This window comes from Aythya fuligula, chromosome 4, assembly GCF_009819795.1.
Source record: "Aythya fuligula isolate bAytFul2 chromosome 4, bAytFul2.pri, whole genome shotgun sequence".
Lineage (NCBI taxonomy): Eukaryota > Metazoa > Chordata > Aves > Anseriformes > Anatidae > Aythya > Aythya fuligula.
In genome coordinates this window covers 6733358-6750034 of record NC_045562.1, presented here as the reverse complement: position 1 = coordinate 6750034, position 16677 = coordinate 6733358, and the positions used below count along the sequence as shown (strand labels likewise).

The 16677-nt window shown below is 40.9% G+C and overlaps 1 protein-coding gene across 4 annotated transcripts in view; it reads left to right on the top strand.

Annotated features, from left to right (window-relative positions):
- Nucleotides 1-16677, top strand: part of NFKB1 (nuclear factor kappa B subunit 1) — a 56812-nt gene that overhangs the window by 33025 nt on the left and 7110 nt on the right. For 2 of the 4 annotated variants that reach the window (XM_032185968.1, XM_032185967.1), the window contains exons 8-17: nucleotides 1162-1320; nucleotides 3208-3312; nucleotides 5187-5278; nucleotides 5854-5992; nucleotides 7278-7322; nucleotides 8414-8536; nucleotides 9328-9423; nucleotides 10192-10386; nucleotides 12526-12667; nucleotides 15440-15554. In XM_032185968.1, coding sequence (XP_032041859.1) covers nucleotides 1162-1320; nucleotides 3208-3312; nucleotides 5187-5278; nucleotides 5854-5992; nucleotides 7278-7322; nucleotides 8414-8536; nucleotides 9328-9423; nucleotides 10192-10386; nucleotides 12526-12667; nucleotides 15440-15554 — 1211 coding nt within the window. The remainder of the gene's footprint in view (nucleotides 1-1161; nucleotides 1321-3207; nucleotides 3313-5186; nucleotides 5279-5853; nucleotides 5993-7277; nucleotides 7323-8413; nucleotides 8537-9327; nucleotides 9424-10191; nucleotides 10387-12525; nucleotides 12668-15439; nucleotides 15555-16677) is intronic. The other 2 variants (XM_032185971.1, XM_032185969.1) reach the window with 2 other exon arrangements.

The following is a 16677-nucleotide window of genomic DNA, read 5'->3' as shown; positions in this document are numbered from 1 at the left end:
CCGGGTAGGAAAACAGCCTATGGCTATGTGCTTGTTGCGTATTGTTGCTGTGTTTTAGGAAATCTGAAACTTTTTGCTGTTAACATGCACATGAGTACGGAACAAATTTCTTCCCTAGCTGCCTGTACCTTCCTCGACACCTATATTTCATTGCTCTAATCCTGTTTAGTAAGCTTATAACTAGAGTCATTTTGTGTTATTGCTGTGAGACATGATATCACAGAATTGTAGGGCTTGGAAGGGACCTCAAAAGATCATCAGGTCCAACCCCCCTGCCAAAGCAGGTTCCCTAGAGCAGGCTGCCCAGGTAGGTGTCCAGATGGGCCTTGAATATCTCCAGAGAAGGAGACTCCACAACCTCCCTGGGCAGCCTCTCCCAGTGCTCCGTCACCCTCACCATGAAGAAATTCTTTTGCATGTTGGTGCAGAACTTCCTGGGCTCTATCTTGTGGCCATTACCCCTTGTCCTTTCCCCACAAACCACTGAAAAGAGGATGGCCAAATACTTCTGTCTCCCACACTTCAGGTATTTATAAGCATTGATGAGATCTCCTCTCAGTCTTCTTTTCTCCAGGCTGAACAGACCCAGGTCTCTCAGCCTTTCTTCATAGGGAAGATGCTTCAGGCCCCATATCATCTTTGTGGCCCTCCACTGGACTCTTTTTCCAGGAGATCCCTGTCTTTTTTGTACTGGGGAGCCCAGAACTGGATACAGAATATCCTTAAGTAACCATGGAGACTTTCTTTGAGAATACTTGTTCAGTTCAGCTGTGTTCCCTGTAAAACCTGTGGTCTACATTGCTTTCAGGAATCATATAAAGGGGCCGGCCTACTCTTTATCACTTTAATACCTGGCATCCAAATGTGCTTAGGAGCAGCCTCTGTCCTTGTCACAACCATTTTAAATTGAGAGCAGAAAATAGTCATTTTCTATATGTCTCTTAATTATATAATTTTTCTTAAATAATATCTTATTCATGAACTGCAAGATGAATACAGTATATTGTGAACAGCTCCTTCTCTCCGAATAAAAAGATAGAAGCCAATGGATACTAAATGAAAATGTTTCCTTGCTACTGGTGCTTTTTGATAGTAATGTTTGGAAAATGCACAGTCCCCCACCCTTTGTGTTAATTCGTGTGTACTATTTGTTGGTTCCAGAACGAGAAAGAGAAATTATTCGTCAGGCAGCAGTACAGCAGACTAAAGAAATGGATCTCAGTGTGGTGCGTCTTATGTTTACAGCCTTTCTCCCTGACAGCAATGGCAGTTTCACACGGAGACTTGATCCTGTTATATCAGATGCAATATATGACAGCAGTAAGTGTCTTTGGCTTTAATTACCTTTTCAATAAGGGGCAAGCTTTTTACATACAAAAGTAATATGTAGATACTGCTATAGCTAGGTAGCCCATGGATATTGGCCCCATGACTATCCAAGTACACATGGTATCATTCTGTTTTTAATAGGTATTTAATGTAAGCCCCAAAGGAAGCCTTTATTTTGCTGTTAGCATGTTTAATCCTGCCATCTGTATTGTGAGGATTGTGTAAATTCTTCCTATATTGTGTTTGAATTTTGCGGACTTGTCTTGTTTTCAATTGCTGTTTGTGGCAAAGCCTTGTCACACAAGATGTGAGGAAAAACTTAACTTTACTTCAGTCTTTCTTGAGAATTACACACTTTTCAGTTTTGCTGGCCATCTGCTTGCCCTTGTTTTCTTAGACTAAAACAACCAGAGTTTTTGATCCATTTATGTCCTCTGGACCCGTCAGTATTTTTATACTTGTGTTACATCTCTCAATTTGCCTCTTTTCGAAGTGAATCTTTTCGCTTTGTTTCTCCTTGTGCCTTTGGATTATACTTACTCATTTCATTTGAACCCTTTCTGCTGTGGGAGTTTTCCTCCTGAGTTTTCCTCCCTGTACCTGTGGGTTGCCACGTTCCTGATAATCTTTATTCAATGAGTCAGAAAAAGTACCATTTTCTTTCTTTGTGCAATGGTCGTCAATTATACAGAGTCTGGATGAAAAGGTATTAAATGCAGCTGTTCTAAAGCTTCTGTAGCGTGTTGCCTGCTATTAGGTGGAGAATGCAGGCCCAGTTTGTGTTTGTTCACTGTGTGAGAAACCATGATGTCTGATATTCGTACGGCACACGTGCCCCTTATTTTCTGGATGAGAAGACAGTTTTTTCATCTGCAGGTTGCGGTGATTTGCCTAATAGTGTCTTTAAGGAATACTGATTTTCAATACTAACCATTACAGATTCCATTTGTTTTCTTACTCCTAAGTACATAATGATAGGGAGTATTGGTAAAGCAAAGAGGAAGAGGAGGACAAAGCATGAACAGAGAGAGAGTGTTTATCAAGCCGTATAGAAAAACTATTGAAGTTATCCTATCCTTATGAATCTGACCATAAAAATTTTGACTCCAACTGAGGAGAATAATAGAAATGGAAAATATGCATGTTTCTGTTGTTTAAGTTGCTACATAGCTTTCATTTGCTAGATTTTTAGCTCCCAAGGTGAACTCTTGTTTGTTGATTCCAAAAGATTATTTTTTTTTCCCTGATGTCCTTTTTTGAACCATCCAAGTCCTTTCCACAGAGAGGACGCAATTTGTTGCATAATTGTCCATCACGCATGATTTAATTATCAGATGATAGCTCTATCTCAAGAACCCATAGGTGTCCATTGCTGCCTCTGCTAAGATCTGTGGAGGTGAGCCTTTTGATCGCAGTCTGGTATGTTGGTCAGGGACTGAGGTTGCTTTCAAGTAAGCCACAGTGCAGAGCAAGCATTGCATATTGCATTAAGCTAGTGACTTAAAGGTAACAGCTTTCAGCAGTGTCACATTGCAAAGAAAACAGGAAAGAAAATGTTCTCTTGTAATGCTCTCTTGTCATAAAGTTAGCACTAATGCAGGATGCAGGTCACTGCTCTGTTTTTGTACTAACACTAATTGTGCTGGAATGGCCAGGGCCTTATTTTATAGTTAACAGTTCACTCAGAGCTTAGAGCATACAAGATTACACCCGTAAGATGAAAAACTGTTGATTCATCCTTTTTAAGTCATAGACAGATTTAAGTAGGTTGAATTGGTGGCTTGTCTTTGTGTTGCATTTGTGTGTTTTTATTTTTACTTTATGTAATCTAAAATTGTTGTGAAGTTAAACATTTTTAAAATCTTTTCCTTTCAATAGAAGCTCCCAATGCCTCCAACTTAAAAATTGTAAGAATGGACAGAACGGCAGGGTGCGTAACAGGAGGGGAAGAGATTTACCTTCTCTGTGACAAGGTTCAGAAAGGTAAGTGTCCTGGGTATTGTAAGGCACACCGGGGGTTCATCTGGAGTAACACATGAGAACTGCTGGGCTGCCTTACTATTCTCCTCTTCTGATAGCACAGCAGGATGTGTAAGTGCTCAGCCTTTCTGGAAGCCAGGCCAGCAGTCCAGAAAATGAATAAATCAAAATAGGCTCGCAAAGCAAATTCAGTGTATGTTGCCTCCCCAGAGACCATGTGATCAACTTTGTTCTTCTCAAATTTCTGCCCTTCCCATGTTCTTTTTTTTTTTTTTTTTTTTTTTTTTGTGGGTAATGGGTTCTGGGTGATCTTTGATTCCATTATCTCACACCTGCTCTGAATTATTCTAAAGTTTCTGATTTATTATTAAGTTTCTGACTATAAAGGGTAAGTATGAGCATTCATTATTAATCACCAGTGGGAACTGAATGTTTTCAGTGCTGCTGCTAATAACTTCATTTTTACCTATATGCTAATGGTAGAGATTACTCAGGGTTATCTGATACTTCTTATACACTTGTTTTAGTAATCTCTGCTCGTGGCTATGAATGTGTCAGGATTGGGCTCTTAATGGTTTATGTGGTTGTAGTATTTGGGCTCAACTAAAAAGAAAAAAATAAACAAGGAGTGGAGTAAACCGTTTGCATTTTTCAGCTGTAGGTGATACCTGGAACTCCCTGGTATAGATTGGATGGCAGAGCAAGTGCCCAGTTCTCACCTGTTTGCAATGAGTCTCTGCTCATGTTGTTAAAATCGTGTTGCTGCTTTCCATTAATGCAGACTATCCTCTTCCACCTCTCTTCCCTGCCATGTTCTTCTACCAGTTTATCAGGAGAGAAAGAGCACTTTGGGGGCTTTGAAAAAAACTGTTTTCTTCAGTAGTGTGTATACCCTCTGCTTTCAGGAGAACTGAGATGAAACGTTAATCTTGTGCACAAAATAAATAAATAAAAGTCTGACTCAGTGGAAGCCCCGAGGTGGGGTTTCCCCTCAGCCCTAGTGGGGTTTCCCCTGACCTCACTGCTCTCAGAAACCTCCTGCCTGAAGGAACTTGAGCATGCAGGACAGCAGGGCTGGAAGCAGTGGTTTGCAATCTTGAGACTAGCAGGTGGTGGATCGGAGGAAGCAGTCTGCCTGCTCCAAAAGCATGTCCTGCTTCAGCCACCCCAGGAGAAAATAGTTTTGCTATTATTTGTTCTCCTCAGAGGTGCTGGGGAAGGAATATGCGGTATTTCCCAAGCTCTCCTAAAAACATATAAATTAGTAACCAAACAGAGAACGAAAGAAAAGTTGTTTAGAGGAGCAGAAGCCAAGTCTCACGTTTATGGCGTGGCCTGTGCTGTGTTTGGGGCGTGAGGGATCGCTGCTGACGAGCTGCTCGCTCACACCTCTGCCGTCTGGCTGAGCCGCAGCTCCGCATGGCGCTCTGCCAGCAGCAAGCGGAACTTGAACTGTGGCACTTCGGGTTTTGCTACAGTTTTCTGAACTGAAACTGCTGGAGGAGAGGGGGTGGTTTCTACAGTTCATGCTTCAAGTTCTCCCCTCCCTACACGCTTGTTCCAAATAAAGCTCCTCTGGAATGTTTGCTAGCCCTAGAGTAGGAAGAGGTAGTGAACCTAATTCTCCTTTTACTGCTCAGGAAACAGAGAGCAACATCAGTGAAGTCATTAGAATCAGGCTGATCTAAAACTGATGTCAAAAATGGGTTATCTGTGTTGTTTTCATAACATGGATAACGATGATTCATGCATTATTCATGTAATATTATCACCCCGCTAAAAAGTAACCGTGTTGATTTTTATCTGAAATAAACTTAGCCAAAGGTTAAACAAATGCACAAACATCCCAACGTTATTGTTTCTTTCACTCTTTGCAGATGACATTCAAATACGTTTCTATGAGGAGGATGAGAATGGTGGTATGTGGGAAGGCTTTGGAGACTTTTCTCCTACAGATGTACATAGGCAGGTAAGTAACAGAGCATTTGCCATTTGTTAATGGTTTTCTGATCTTAAGAAACCAGGGTTATAGTATAATTAGAAAATTAGGTGAAAACCTCTATATCCCATACTAACCTCTTCAGTCCCTGTCTTTTGTTGGCTACTTCCTAATAATAACAGAATCTTAACTGTTCTTTTAAGATCTAAGGAATGTAGTTGTAGGAAATCAGGAGAGAGATCACTTGCGTTAAACATACACCAGTGCGAATTGGGATAGGATATATAGAAAACTCTCACAGCTCCTATGAGGATGCTGAGAAAGCCACAGAGTAGATGCTCAATGATGAGGGGAGAAACAGTGTGGTACTAACACACGTGGCAAGGCGATTCCTGGCGGTTCTGTCTTTCACAAAAGACTTTAGGACTCTAACTCAAAGGTACAGCTGAAAACTGAAATGGAAGTTTGTTGTGGCAGCAGCCTTTCGCAAAGAATTTTTGACTCCCTAGTAATGAACCAACTCCCACAAAAATAACACAAATGTACATGCAGTTGCCAAAAACCACTGTCTGTGACAAATGCACTTATCATTGTTTCCTTCACAGTTTGCTATTGTGTTTAAAACACCCAAGTATCGAGATGTCAACATCACAAAGCCAGCCTCTGTATTTGTACAACTGCGTCGGAAATCTGATCTGGAAACAAGTGAACCAAAGCCCTTTCTTTATTATCCGGAAATCAAAGGTAATTCATTAAACCCACTTTGTATCCCAGATACAGAAACTGCAAGGTCCCTAGGAATACTGTTAATAGGATAGGACATGTGTTGAGTGAAACATTTTTTGTAGTTATTATTTTTAGAAAACAGGATATTTGTTGCCTTGTTTTGTGCAGAGCTAATAGGAAAACTGTTACCTCTGTTATGGCTTATTGGTTTCTGTTGTTGTTGGACTGGTAAGCAGTAAATCTGTGTCTTTCTACTGAGCCTTATTCTGGGTAAGTTTCCTATATGCCTGTTCATACAGTAGATGGCACTCTCTTCTCTGAGTTTCTGCAAAATAATATTTGAGGACATCTTGCTCTCAGTACTTTCAGTTGAAACCTTAAACTGAAGACTGGTTGGTATCTGGTGAAAAAAGTATATATTTTCCAGTTCTCTTCTTTCACCATCATGCCTCACAAGTTCTCTGATGCTTTTGAATTTTCCAATTGCCTATGCTGCCTGATGAACCCGAGACCCTTTTTGTAAGAGTAGGGAAAGTGCTGTTTCAACCTCTTAGGGTAAAATGCTAATTAGCTAGCTGAGGCAGAACAGCTGGCATCAGACGTGCTTCCTGAGTTGTTAGCGAGAAGTCTAACCAGCAAGTCTGTGCCCATTCAACTCTTCTATGTTTCAAATGAGTTTGATGTGAAAGACAGCATCAATATGTTTTTAAATATTATTAATGTTAAAGATACGAAAATACCTTGAGGTCCCAGTCAGAATTAGTGTTTTGTTGCACTGATAGTCTACCTCCTTAACAGTTAACCTGCCTGCAGTTTGTGCTGTTAAGTCCTACTCTTGCAAGTTTGCAGTACCTCATTTGGAGCCATGCTGAAATCAGTACCCTGTCAAACTCTGAAATATGTGTGTATCAGTGCTAAGGGACTAAGCTGAGGAGAGGGGAGGTGGGAGTTGTGCAGCTGAATCTATTTTGCACTTACTATAATAAAATAGCAGAAAGCTTGCCTTTTCAAAATCTTCCAGAGTAGCTAGAAGATCTTGTATCAGTAATGATTTAAGGAATCCCTTGCGCAAGTTTTATGGAGATGAAACGTCTAACTGCAGAACAAAGTTGCCAAATGTGAAGCAAACTTTTTTTTTATGAACCTCTCAAGTAAAATTAATTCAGTATTATGTGCATTTTAGGATGCCCTATACAATCTGATCATAAAATTACCATTTAGGGTCTGTATTTTTCCCCTGTTGCAAGTGTTCAAATGAACTTAGACATGTGTATGTGGATTTTTTGTTTGTTTCTCTGACTAGATTGCTCTCTAGAGTTTTCTCTCCTCGTCAGTGTGAGTATGACTGGTGCGTGCATGCATACGTACTTACAGATCATGTATGCCTGGGAATAATGCACTTCTACTTTTCAGTGTACTGTTCCATGTAGTCAGCTGTCCAGTTTGATGCACTGACTGATGTGGCTGTGCATGTCATTTCTTTTTGTCGTATGTTTGTTGAAAACTAATAGATCGTTTATTGAAGGTGGTTTGTATGTTCTTTTCTTAACAGTTTTAGTGGGTTTTAACCTTGTAATCTTTGTATCCCTGTACAGATAGTTTTTGTGGTGCCATTTTCACTTTCTCAGTCACTGGGATACTTTTTCTAAACCTTTGTGTTTTGCTTTCCAGTAGGTCTAAGGATTATTTTTTACTTACATGATAAAATTCTTAGTTTTTTTGCCTACTTCTGCTCCGCATGGTTTGACGGTATTATATCCTGCCTGAAAATAAGCTGTCTTTATTCTGTTGGCCTTTCTGTTAATTTAAGTAAATCATTTCAAGCAAATGTTCTTTTCTACATTTCTCATCATCCTTAACCTTAAACAAAAGTTTAAGGGGCACTGCAGGTGCTCTGAGCCATTGGAGATCAGTGTCTTGTGATTTGCTGACCCTTTTTTATAAGTGTCTGTTTCTGAAATGGATTTGTTTAGTAGAGGAACCTGTGCCTGTATTCCCCAAAGATGAATTTTCTTGAGCAAGTATTTGGTTCAAGGCACTTGTGCTGATTTATGACTTCACTTAGACATTGAAGAATTTGGAGGCCACTGGACAGGAGCTGCTGTTGAAGGAAGCTCTGAGCCTCCCAGGACATTTCTGCACGTGTCCCTCCCAGTCTGGGCATGAGGCACCTGACAGAACAGCAGAGGCCACGCAGGCCTGAATGATGCTGTCAGTCTGGCTGGGAACTTGGCGATATCTTGATTCTCACTGCTCCATTATGTACAAGATTGTTCTGTTTGGGGCTAGAAGTGAGTTTATTCTTCTACAGCACTCCTCGTTTTCCCTTATAAACTAGTAATTTTTACTAGTAATTTGTGAATACTCCTCCTTTTCTGTGCATGGCCACTACTAAGCGTGACTCCTTTTTCCGTCTGTTCCTTCTCCCCTGAAACGCAGATAAAGAAGAAGTGCAAAGAAAACGACAGAAGCTCATGCCAAACTTCTCAGATGGCTACGGTGGAGGCAGCGGCGCAGGAGGAGGTGGCATGTATGGCGGGGGAGGCGGCGGGGCTGGCTCTGGTAAGACAGCGGTTTGGGGGGGAAGAGGGACAGGGGTTCTGCTTTGAGAGGCTGCAGATAATTATTCTGATTATAAAAATGAAATGAGGAATTCACCTGCTTCTAGTGAGATGAGATCTGACTCTCCCATCTTTATACCTGGTATAAAGGAGTAATTCCTGGAGGAATTTAGCAAATTAACCCTGTTACTGCAAAGCATTATTACAAAATTCGAGATCCTTTATAGTAATTTTCTTGCTGTGCTCTATCTATTGAAACCTGAGCATATCTGAGATGCAGGATATAAGAGCAATGCTTTGATTTCTTGCAGCAGAGCACTGATGAGCAAATGATCAGCAAATGCCATCTGAACTACAATACAAGTAGCCCTTTTTTCAGAGAAGGGTGTAGAGCAGTAGTTTTCAAATCATGACATGCATTGCTAGCAGCACACGTACAACGTAACACCAAATACAAATCTGTTCTCATCACAGTGATTTACACCGTGGAGACAACTTGCAAGGTTTCAGTTGAGTTTTAAAGGCGTTGTACTAGTGATATTACATGGGTGAGGTCTTAGAGATTTGGGGACTGAGAACCACTAGTCAGCCATCTAAAATTTCTTTGGGTTTTTGAAGGGGGGTGACAGAGTGCACCTTCAGTTTGGAAAATTCGTTTGAAATGGATGGAATAAACCACAAAATGCATAGAAAATAAAATTTCATCTCTTTAGTCTCAGTGCTCTTCTAGATTGCATTTTCATTGTTTTAGGGTGTCATTCTGTTAATTCTTAATCTTTTTCCTTTCTTTAGGGTTCAGTTATCCTTCGTACGGTTACTCAGCTTTTGGAGGGATGCATTTCCACCCTGGCACAACAAAGTCCAATGCTGGAATGAAACATGGCAACGGTAAAGATGTCATTCTTGCAACAGTTTAATTGAGTTTCACCGTCTTTTTCTTTTACAGTATGAGCTGAGGTTATGCATGTTTAACAATGTGCTGTGATGCAGGTTTAACTTAAGTGTGCTGTGAAGCAGTCACCAAAACTCCTCAGCATGCTTTATATACTCAGTGTACGCTTCAAGCAACAGCCCTTTCTCTTGCTTGAATGTGCTGACTAGGGTGTGACCCAAGTATTAGACCAGATAAAAGGTATCTTCCTTTGTTGCCAGAGTCTGGTGCTACACAGCAGCCAGAAGAAATAGCATAAGAATCAATGGAAAGGTTAAGTTAATAATAAGCACGTCCCTGTCTTCCTAAAATAGAGACCCACATGAAATCTACTTGTTGAATATTCTGTAGTTATTTCTGAATTCTGAGGGATGAATTTGCTGTCAGAAAGGCAAAAGCGTATCTGATTATTCTGGTAGATTTCCTGGGAATACTTCAGACTTGGATTTGTTGTACTTTCAAAGAAGAGGTATTCCCGTTGTTGGTATATAAAAATTCACCTGTAAAGCAGAGGCTGGCAGAGACATAATCACTTTAGAGCAAGTTACATTGCTCCATCCATCCCTGTCAGTTGGCATCTGGAGTATTATGATTCACGAGTGTTTAATGGTAACACCCATATGAAAGTAAATTTTCTGCACAGTTCTTCAGGGTTTGTTTGTGGCTATCATTTGCATAAAAAAGCAGGAGTATTGAACACTAATGGTATTAATTTCTGTTTGCAGGACTGTCAAATTGCACGGCTGAAAAAGATAGGAAGAGGTCTGATAAACCAAGTGACAAATGCAACACGGAACATGATGTGAAAATGGAAACTATGGAGACGAATGAGTGCAGAACCTCTGGTGTAAATGAGGAGAAGGAGGAGGATGCTTCATCCTGCAGAGGTGAAGTAAACGAAGCAGATTGCAGGTGGCAGGGTAAGTGAACAAATAAATACATGAGATGAGGTAGCTTAGCCAGCTGGGCACATTTAACACTGCATTGTAATAAACCTGTCTGAGGTTCACTGAAAACAGTGGCAGTACTTGGAATACTATTCACTGGTTGACTTGGCTTTTGATATTTGATAGGCTTTAATGGATGAGTATAAAGAATGTCTGTGTGATTTTTGTGTAGTTCTTCCTTGTAATTCTGCTGTTAAATTGCATGTGAAGTAGCATGAAAGGTTTGAATTTAAAATGTAAACCTTATTTGTTTCTATGCAACGAGTACACAGTAAAATAACAGTCTGGTAGCAAACCTTTTATGCATCAAACCAGCGAACAAAAGGGGAGGAAGGCAGGAGTAGTTAGTAAGAATGGTTTAGAAGTAGATTTTAAATAAGTGAAAACTACAAATCACCCTTTCACAGGCAGCAAGACTTCCTTTCCTGCATGTCTACAGGCTATTTTTTTCTAAAGAGTTGCTAATCACTTTTTTAAAGGTCTTGAGTAACCATGCTTCTCATCACATTAAAAAAAGAAAACAACAACAATTGAATTAGAGACATGGTAGTGGTAAGAACTGAGAGATAAGGATTATTTTTTTTTGTTTGCTTTCAGCAAGTGCAATGTGATCTAGACCACTTCTGTTGTTCTGTTCTTGGTCAGGGAAGAGAGCATGTTATCTTTTGGGTATCAGTCCTCTGTGACACTTGCTATTAACAGCCCTGCAGATCGTGGCTTGGGAAACCAGAGCTGCATAGTAGATAGGTTGTATTTGTAAAAACCTCCAAGGTGTAGCCTCTTGTGGTCTGAGGAGCGGATGGTGCTCTAGAGAAAAGGTGAAGAACTTGCTGCTTGTGGTTCTGGTTGTGATGATTCCTGTGACTGACTCAAAGAGCAAAATCTTTGGCTGATATGTGAAGTAAAATAATTTCACTTTAAGAGTCGCCAAGGAGAAACCTGTATTGTTGTTACTGAGTAATGTACATTGTAGGCAGGCAGCTGGCTGTTTCTTTTCCTTATCTATTGTAATTGCATGAAAGGAGACAATTTCAGTTTCCAGATTACGTGAAGAATAGGTGCCGAAGAACAGGCTCCATGAAATGGCTGCTGCAGGTTAGAACATTGTAGTTTTTAGACTGAAAGATGCTATCTTCTGGTATTTTGAAGGGTATTTTTTCTGTGTGCTTGCCATGGGGAAAGCAGAGGTTCAGCATCCAATTTTTTGGACATATTCTATGAGAAAAGACAAAATTCCTCAACACCCTTTACCTTGGATATGTTGTGAACATAACATCTATTTAATCCCATTACTTAGTGTTAAGAGGTAAACAGCAAATAACAATGTATCAGTCTAGGCACATAGCATAGGAACTGCAGTGATGTGTGGGCCAGCACCATAAGCTTCATGGATAGCTGAGTAAGCTGTGGGCTCACAGAAATGATGTGTTCATGTTCACCAGGGATATACATCTGAGACCAAATCCCTGGTTATGTGCAGCTGGAAATCCTGGGTATTCCCTCCCTACGTGTGCTTTAAATGACAACATCTGTTTTACTTGTTTGCTGTTAGTGATTTCGAACCTTACATGGTTTTACAGAAACATGAAACTGTTGATAATACAGGCTGGTTTCGGATGATACTACTTCCCAGAATGACAACTGTGGTTTGAAAGTTCATCTGTTTCATTTTCGCTAGTTTCTTGCCAATACAGAACCACAAAGGTATTGGCAGAGCAGCTAGGGTGACCTTTGAAGTGTTCTATGGACAAGAGTCCTTAGCTGTTGTTTATATCTAAGATCCAAGTTTCTGCTTCTCTTGTTTCATTGCACACAAACACATGTAAATGGCATGAATTCAGTGCCACTCAAACTAAAGGTGGCTTCCAGAGTTTCAGCATTCCCAGGGTTCCTACTGCCTGAATGCTCAGAGTGCACCTCCTTTTCCTTCCCAGGGACTCATTCCCTCTGTCCTTTCCTCTCAGCAGTAATTACCAACCTGTCTCAGTGAATCAGCAAATAATGCTTCTGGTTTGCACTTTGTATTTCCGTGGCAGCACAAACCCCTGCCAAAAGAGGGAGGTGCTGCAGGGAAGACAACCGAGCTGATGGAGACCAAACTTTGCCTTGCAGATGGTCCCTTCCTGGAGAAGGCGATGCAGCTTGCCAAGCACCATTGCAATGCTCTCTTTGACTACGCTGTAACCGGAGATGTGAAGATGCTGTTGGCTGTTCAGCGCCATCTCACCGTTGTCCAGGATGATAACGGAGACAAGTAAGTCATTGTTGGCAAGGACCTCTGCTTGCTGGTTTGAAAGTCACCTCTTTGATGGCAGTCAGTTTGTCCCATCTCCTGTGGGTGCTGGTCATGGATTACAGCACCGCTAATCAAATCAACATCATTCCCCTTCCTGCTGTTTGGGAGAGGTACAGGTGCAACTTAGAAATTTGTGCTGCTTTTGCAGAAAAGTGGCTTCCATCACAATGTTTGTTGATCCAGTACCCCTCAGAAAACAACCTGTGTGTGAGGGTGTGTCAAGGATGCTGTGAGTTGGCCTGCCTTCCTTTTACTTCCAGTCGTTGCAGTGTGAAGTGCTGTGCTCGCATCATGAGACACAGCTGATGGGGATCATCAGCTTTGTGCTGAAGGAGAGTGGCCTGCTTTTTATTCCATGCAAATCCTTAACTTTGTAACTTTGTCTTGTGTCTGTATTGTACCGTTGTCTTCCACAAGATTGCGTGAAATTTCGGGGGGTGCTTTGCTACTAATATTTCCTGACCAGCCCTTCGATAACACGAGCTGGAGTAGAAATCCATTTTGCTTCTCTACAGCTATGCACATTCTGTGGGACTTGAACTGAAATAGAGCAAGGAACTGATTATTAGTAGTTATTTAAAAGCAAATTCAATGGAAGTGATTCTGAAGACAAACAAAGATAACCTCTCTTGGATAAGCAAGTGACATTTTCACATTGTCACTGTTTTAGCTGGCAGGCTTTGGGCAGCCCCTGTGCAATCTCTTATGTTTCCTTAAATTGCAGCATTTTGTACAGTAGAAGCCATGTGAGCCTGAAGGTCTCTAACTAGATGGAAAATTACAAGTGGCTGCAACAGGCCTGCCCTACTGTTTGATCACGCAGTGAGAGGCTACTACTTTCACTCTGCTTTCAGTGAAAACGGGCCTCAGATTACTGATAAACAGCGTACGTAAATACTGCAAAATCACACCTAGCTCCTTGCTTTGCTTCCCAATTGGCAACCCAATGTCTGCTTCGAGGAAAGCAACAGTATGGATGAGGCAGGTGCTAGCAATAAAGCCTGCTAGCACTTGGGACCATACAGCTTCTCCCTGTGTTTGTTGTTGGGTTTTTGTTTGTTTGTTTTTTGGAGGGGAAGAAGTATTGATCTCAGTCCTAGCAAGCAGGACCTACATTTAAACATCAGTAAGGTGCTACCCAGATTTGGATTTGCAGGGCATTTCAACAAAGTCAAAGTACTTAATTGTAATGGTAAATAGCTTCAAAAAGTACCTGCAAGTGTGCGAGGCTCAAGCTCATGTGGCCTTTCTCCTGGGAAGGATTTTAGTCTATGAGCATGTAATACATATACATAACTCTGCAGCTATTTAACAGAACAAAGTTTTGGTGACTGCTTTGCAGCTCTCTCAGAGGAGCTGTTAAAAAAAAAAAAAAAAAAAGCCAAATTTCATAAATCAGTTCTGCCAAACATTCATTTTAGTCATTAAAATTTTGTGGCAAAGACTATAAATTTTTTGCTTAAGCCATTAAAGAAATGTTGCTGACAACAGTTTTGCTGATCTTTCATCAGAGTAGTCTTGAGGGAATGAAAATACCTTCATTGGGACCCTGTGTTGTGTTTTATGGCTTTGAGACAAAATACATTAGCCTGTGATTAGCATATACTTGCACAGCAGCACTCACCCGCTGTTACTGCGTTCGTATCAGTGCCACCAATCTCGTGAAGTCCGAGGGCATTACAACACTTTGCCTCCACGGGGCTAAATTAAAATATTTGCTACAGGAAAGAGAATTAAAGGCAATAGAAGAACAAATTGTTTCTAAGGTGAGATGTCCTGTGCTGATGTTGTGTGCCTCCAGCAGTATGCTAAAGAGTCCAGAGGCTGGCCACATCAGCTAAGGGAGAGCTTGCTAAGGTATGTGCCAAAACAGAGGGCATGGCTTTGAAATGACATCTCGAGGCAACAAGACAAATGGAGCTCCTGTGGAGAGGGGCAATGAGGTTCACTATGAGATTCAGGATGAGATTCACGTGCTTTTCTCCTGGCAGTTTTTCAAGGCCAGCCACTCTGGCTGGAGCTGGCTCTGGAGCAGAGCACAGGAAAGGCTGCTGCGTCAGCCCAGTAGAAGTGGAGCCTTGCTATGCAGAGTAACTCACGTCCTAAAACAGTTTTTTCCTTCAGCATGACATCTCTGGCCACTGCTGCAAATCCTGTGGCTGTTAGTCACCAGCCCGAGGCCCTAGTCATTTTTCTGTTTGAAAAGGAAGAAAAGAAAAACCCACAGAGCTGGGGAAACCCCCAAGGGAAAATCTGCTTGGGTGGTAGAGACTTGTGGAAATTCTGGAGGAAGGTTTTGACAGTAAGAGATGTTCATGCGCTGTGTAGTTCAAAACATGAAGAGAAAAAAAAAAAAAAGAAAAAAAAAAGGCAAAAAATCTGGGGATTTCAAGCAAGTTCTGAGACAATTCTTACATGATAAAAAGATTTTACTTATTAGGCTAGTAGTTAAGTCATACTCAGGAAAAGCAAAATCCAACCTGATTCTGCTTTTGTGATTGAAGGGTTAAACACAGCTATCTTCTGATTAGCCTTTTTTAATGTTGGGATTTGTTTTAAGTGCTGCTTTTTAGTGCTGGATTCACGACTTCTACTAGTCAAATGTTTCTATCAGAATACAATCAGATGTACAACAAAATCTTAGACTTTATGTAATACATTTGAAAATACTTAAATAATCTGTTAAATATCTGAAAATAATCTGAAAACAATGTTTTTGTTTTGTTCCAGCGTCCTTCATTTAGCAATTATCCACCTTCACACGGAACTGGTTAAAAACCTCTTGGACGTGATCCCAGATTTGAATTATAGCGACATTATCAACATGAGGAACGACCTTTATCAGGTACGCTGTTGTGGTGGGATAGGTGACGTTGATCGTTCTGCCAGCAAAAATTGTGCTACTTGCTGTCTTATTTTTCTTCTGTTCATTGGAGTGAGCCCAGGTCAGACTGTAATGCCAACCAGCTGAGAAATTCACAGAGGAACGTAGTGACACGTTGTAAGGTGGTGGAAGAACAAGAGCTTGTTTTCACTGTTTTAATTCATAACTCCCCTTGACGTTGAGAGAAACATCTCCATGTGTTTATTGTAAACAGACCCCAAATACTAAATCCTGCAGTCCATGTCTTCATTATTTGGCTTGTCTGTGATTAAACCAGTGGTATGGATTACAGCCAACTCCGGGCTCTTTTAAACTTTTTAACGTAGGATAACTCAGGATGAGTTGACAGTTGCTGTGAAAGCTGTAACAAACTCTGCCTTTCCTGTAGCCCGGGTGGTACCTGTGCCCATCATATGAGCACCAACATTTCCTTTCCATTTCTTGGTTCACAGTGTATCAGGAAACAAAGAAAAACATCCCCGTGTCTTTTACCTAGTAGGAAAAGAACTCTTAGCAGCCTGGCACAGTTTTCTCTCAACTTGATCTACGACACAGTCTGAGCTTTTTGTATTGTAACTCAGATGGACTTTAAAAAGAGCTGTGGAATCCTGCCTGTAAAAGAAACTCTTTTCAAGTGTGTGCACCATTCAGTTGTCCCAAAGGGAGCCAGCTGGACTTTGCATGGCAGCACTCTTGACATTTGTGCCGTTTCCTTCTGTTCAGCTTCAAGCTGTAAATGGCAAAGCCAGGACTTTATGCTACGCAGATAATCCCAGAGGGTTTATTTTGACTTTTTTGTTCTCTTTCACATTTCATTTTTATGTTCACATAAAGGAAGTTTGAAATACGGAAGGCAATGAAAGCGAGAAGATTCTCAATTGAATTCTGTGTGCCCTCTGTTTAACAGAAATAGGAAGCAAAGCTGTGCTCCATGCAAGAAATAAATCTAACTGCCAGGACCTCAACAGCTGTTCTATTTCTGCTTAAACCTTAGGCCAGTGATGGGAGGAAATGTAGGTCTAGGCCAGGATTTTTCTTGTCTACAGATATTCTGAAAGATGAATTTACAAGTATCCTGTAAATT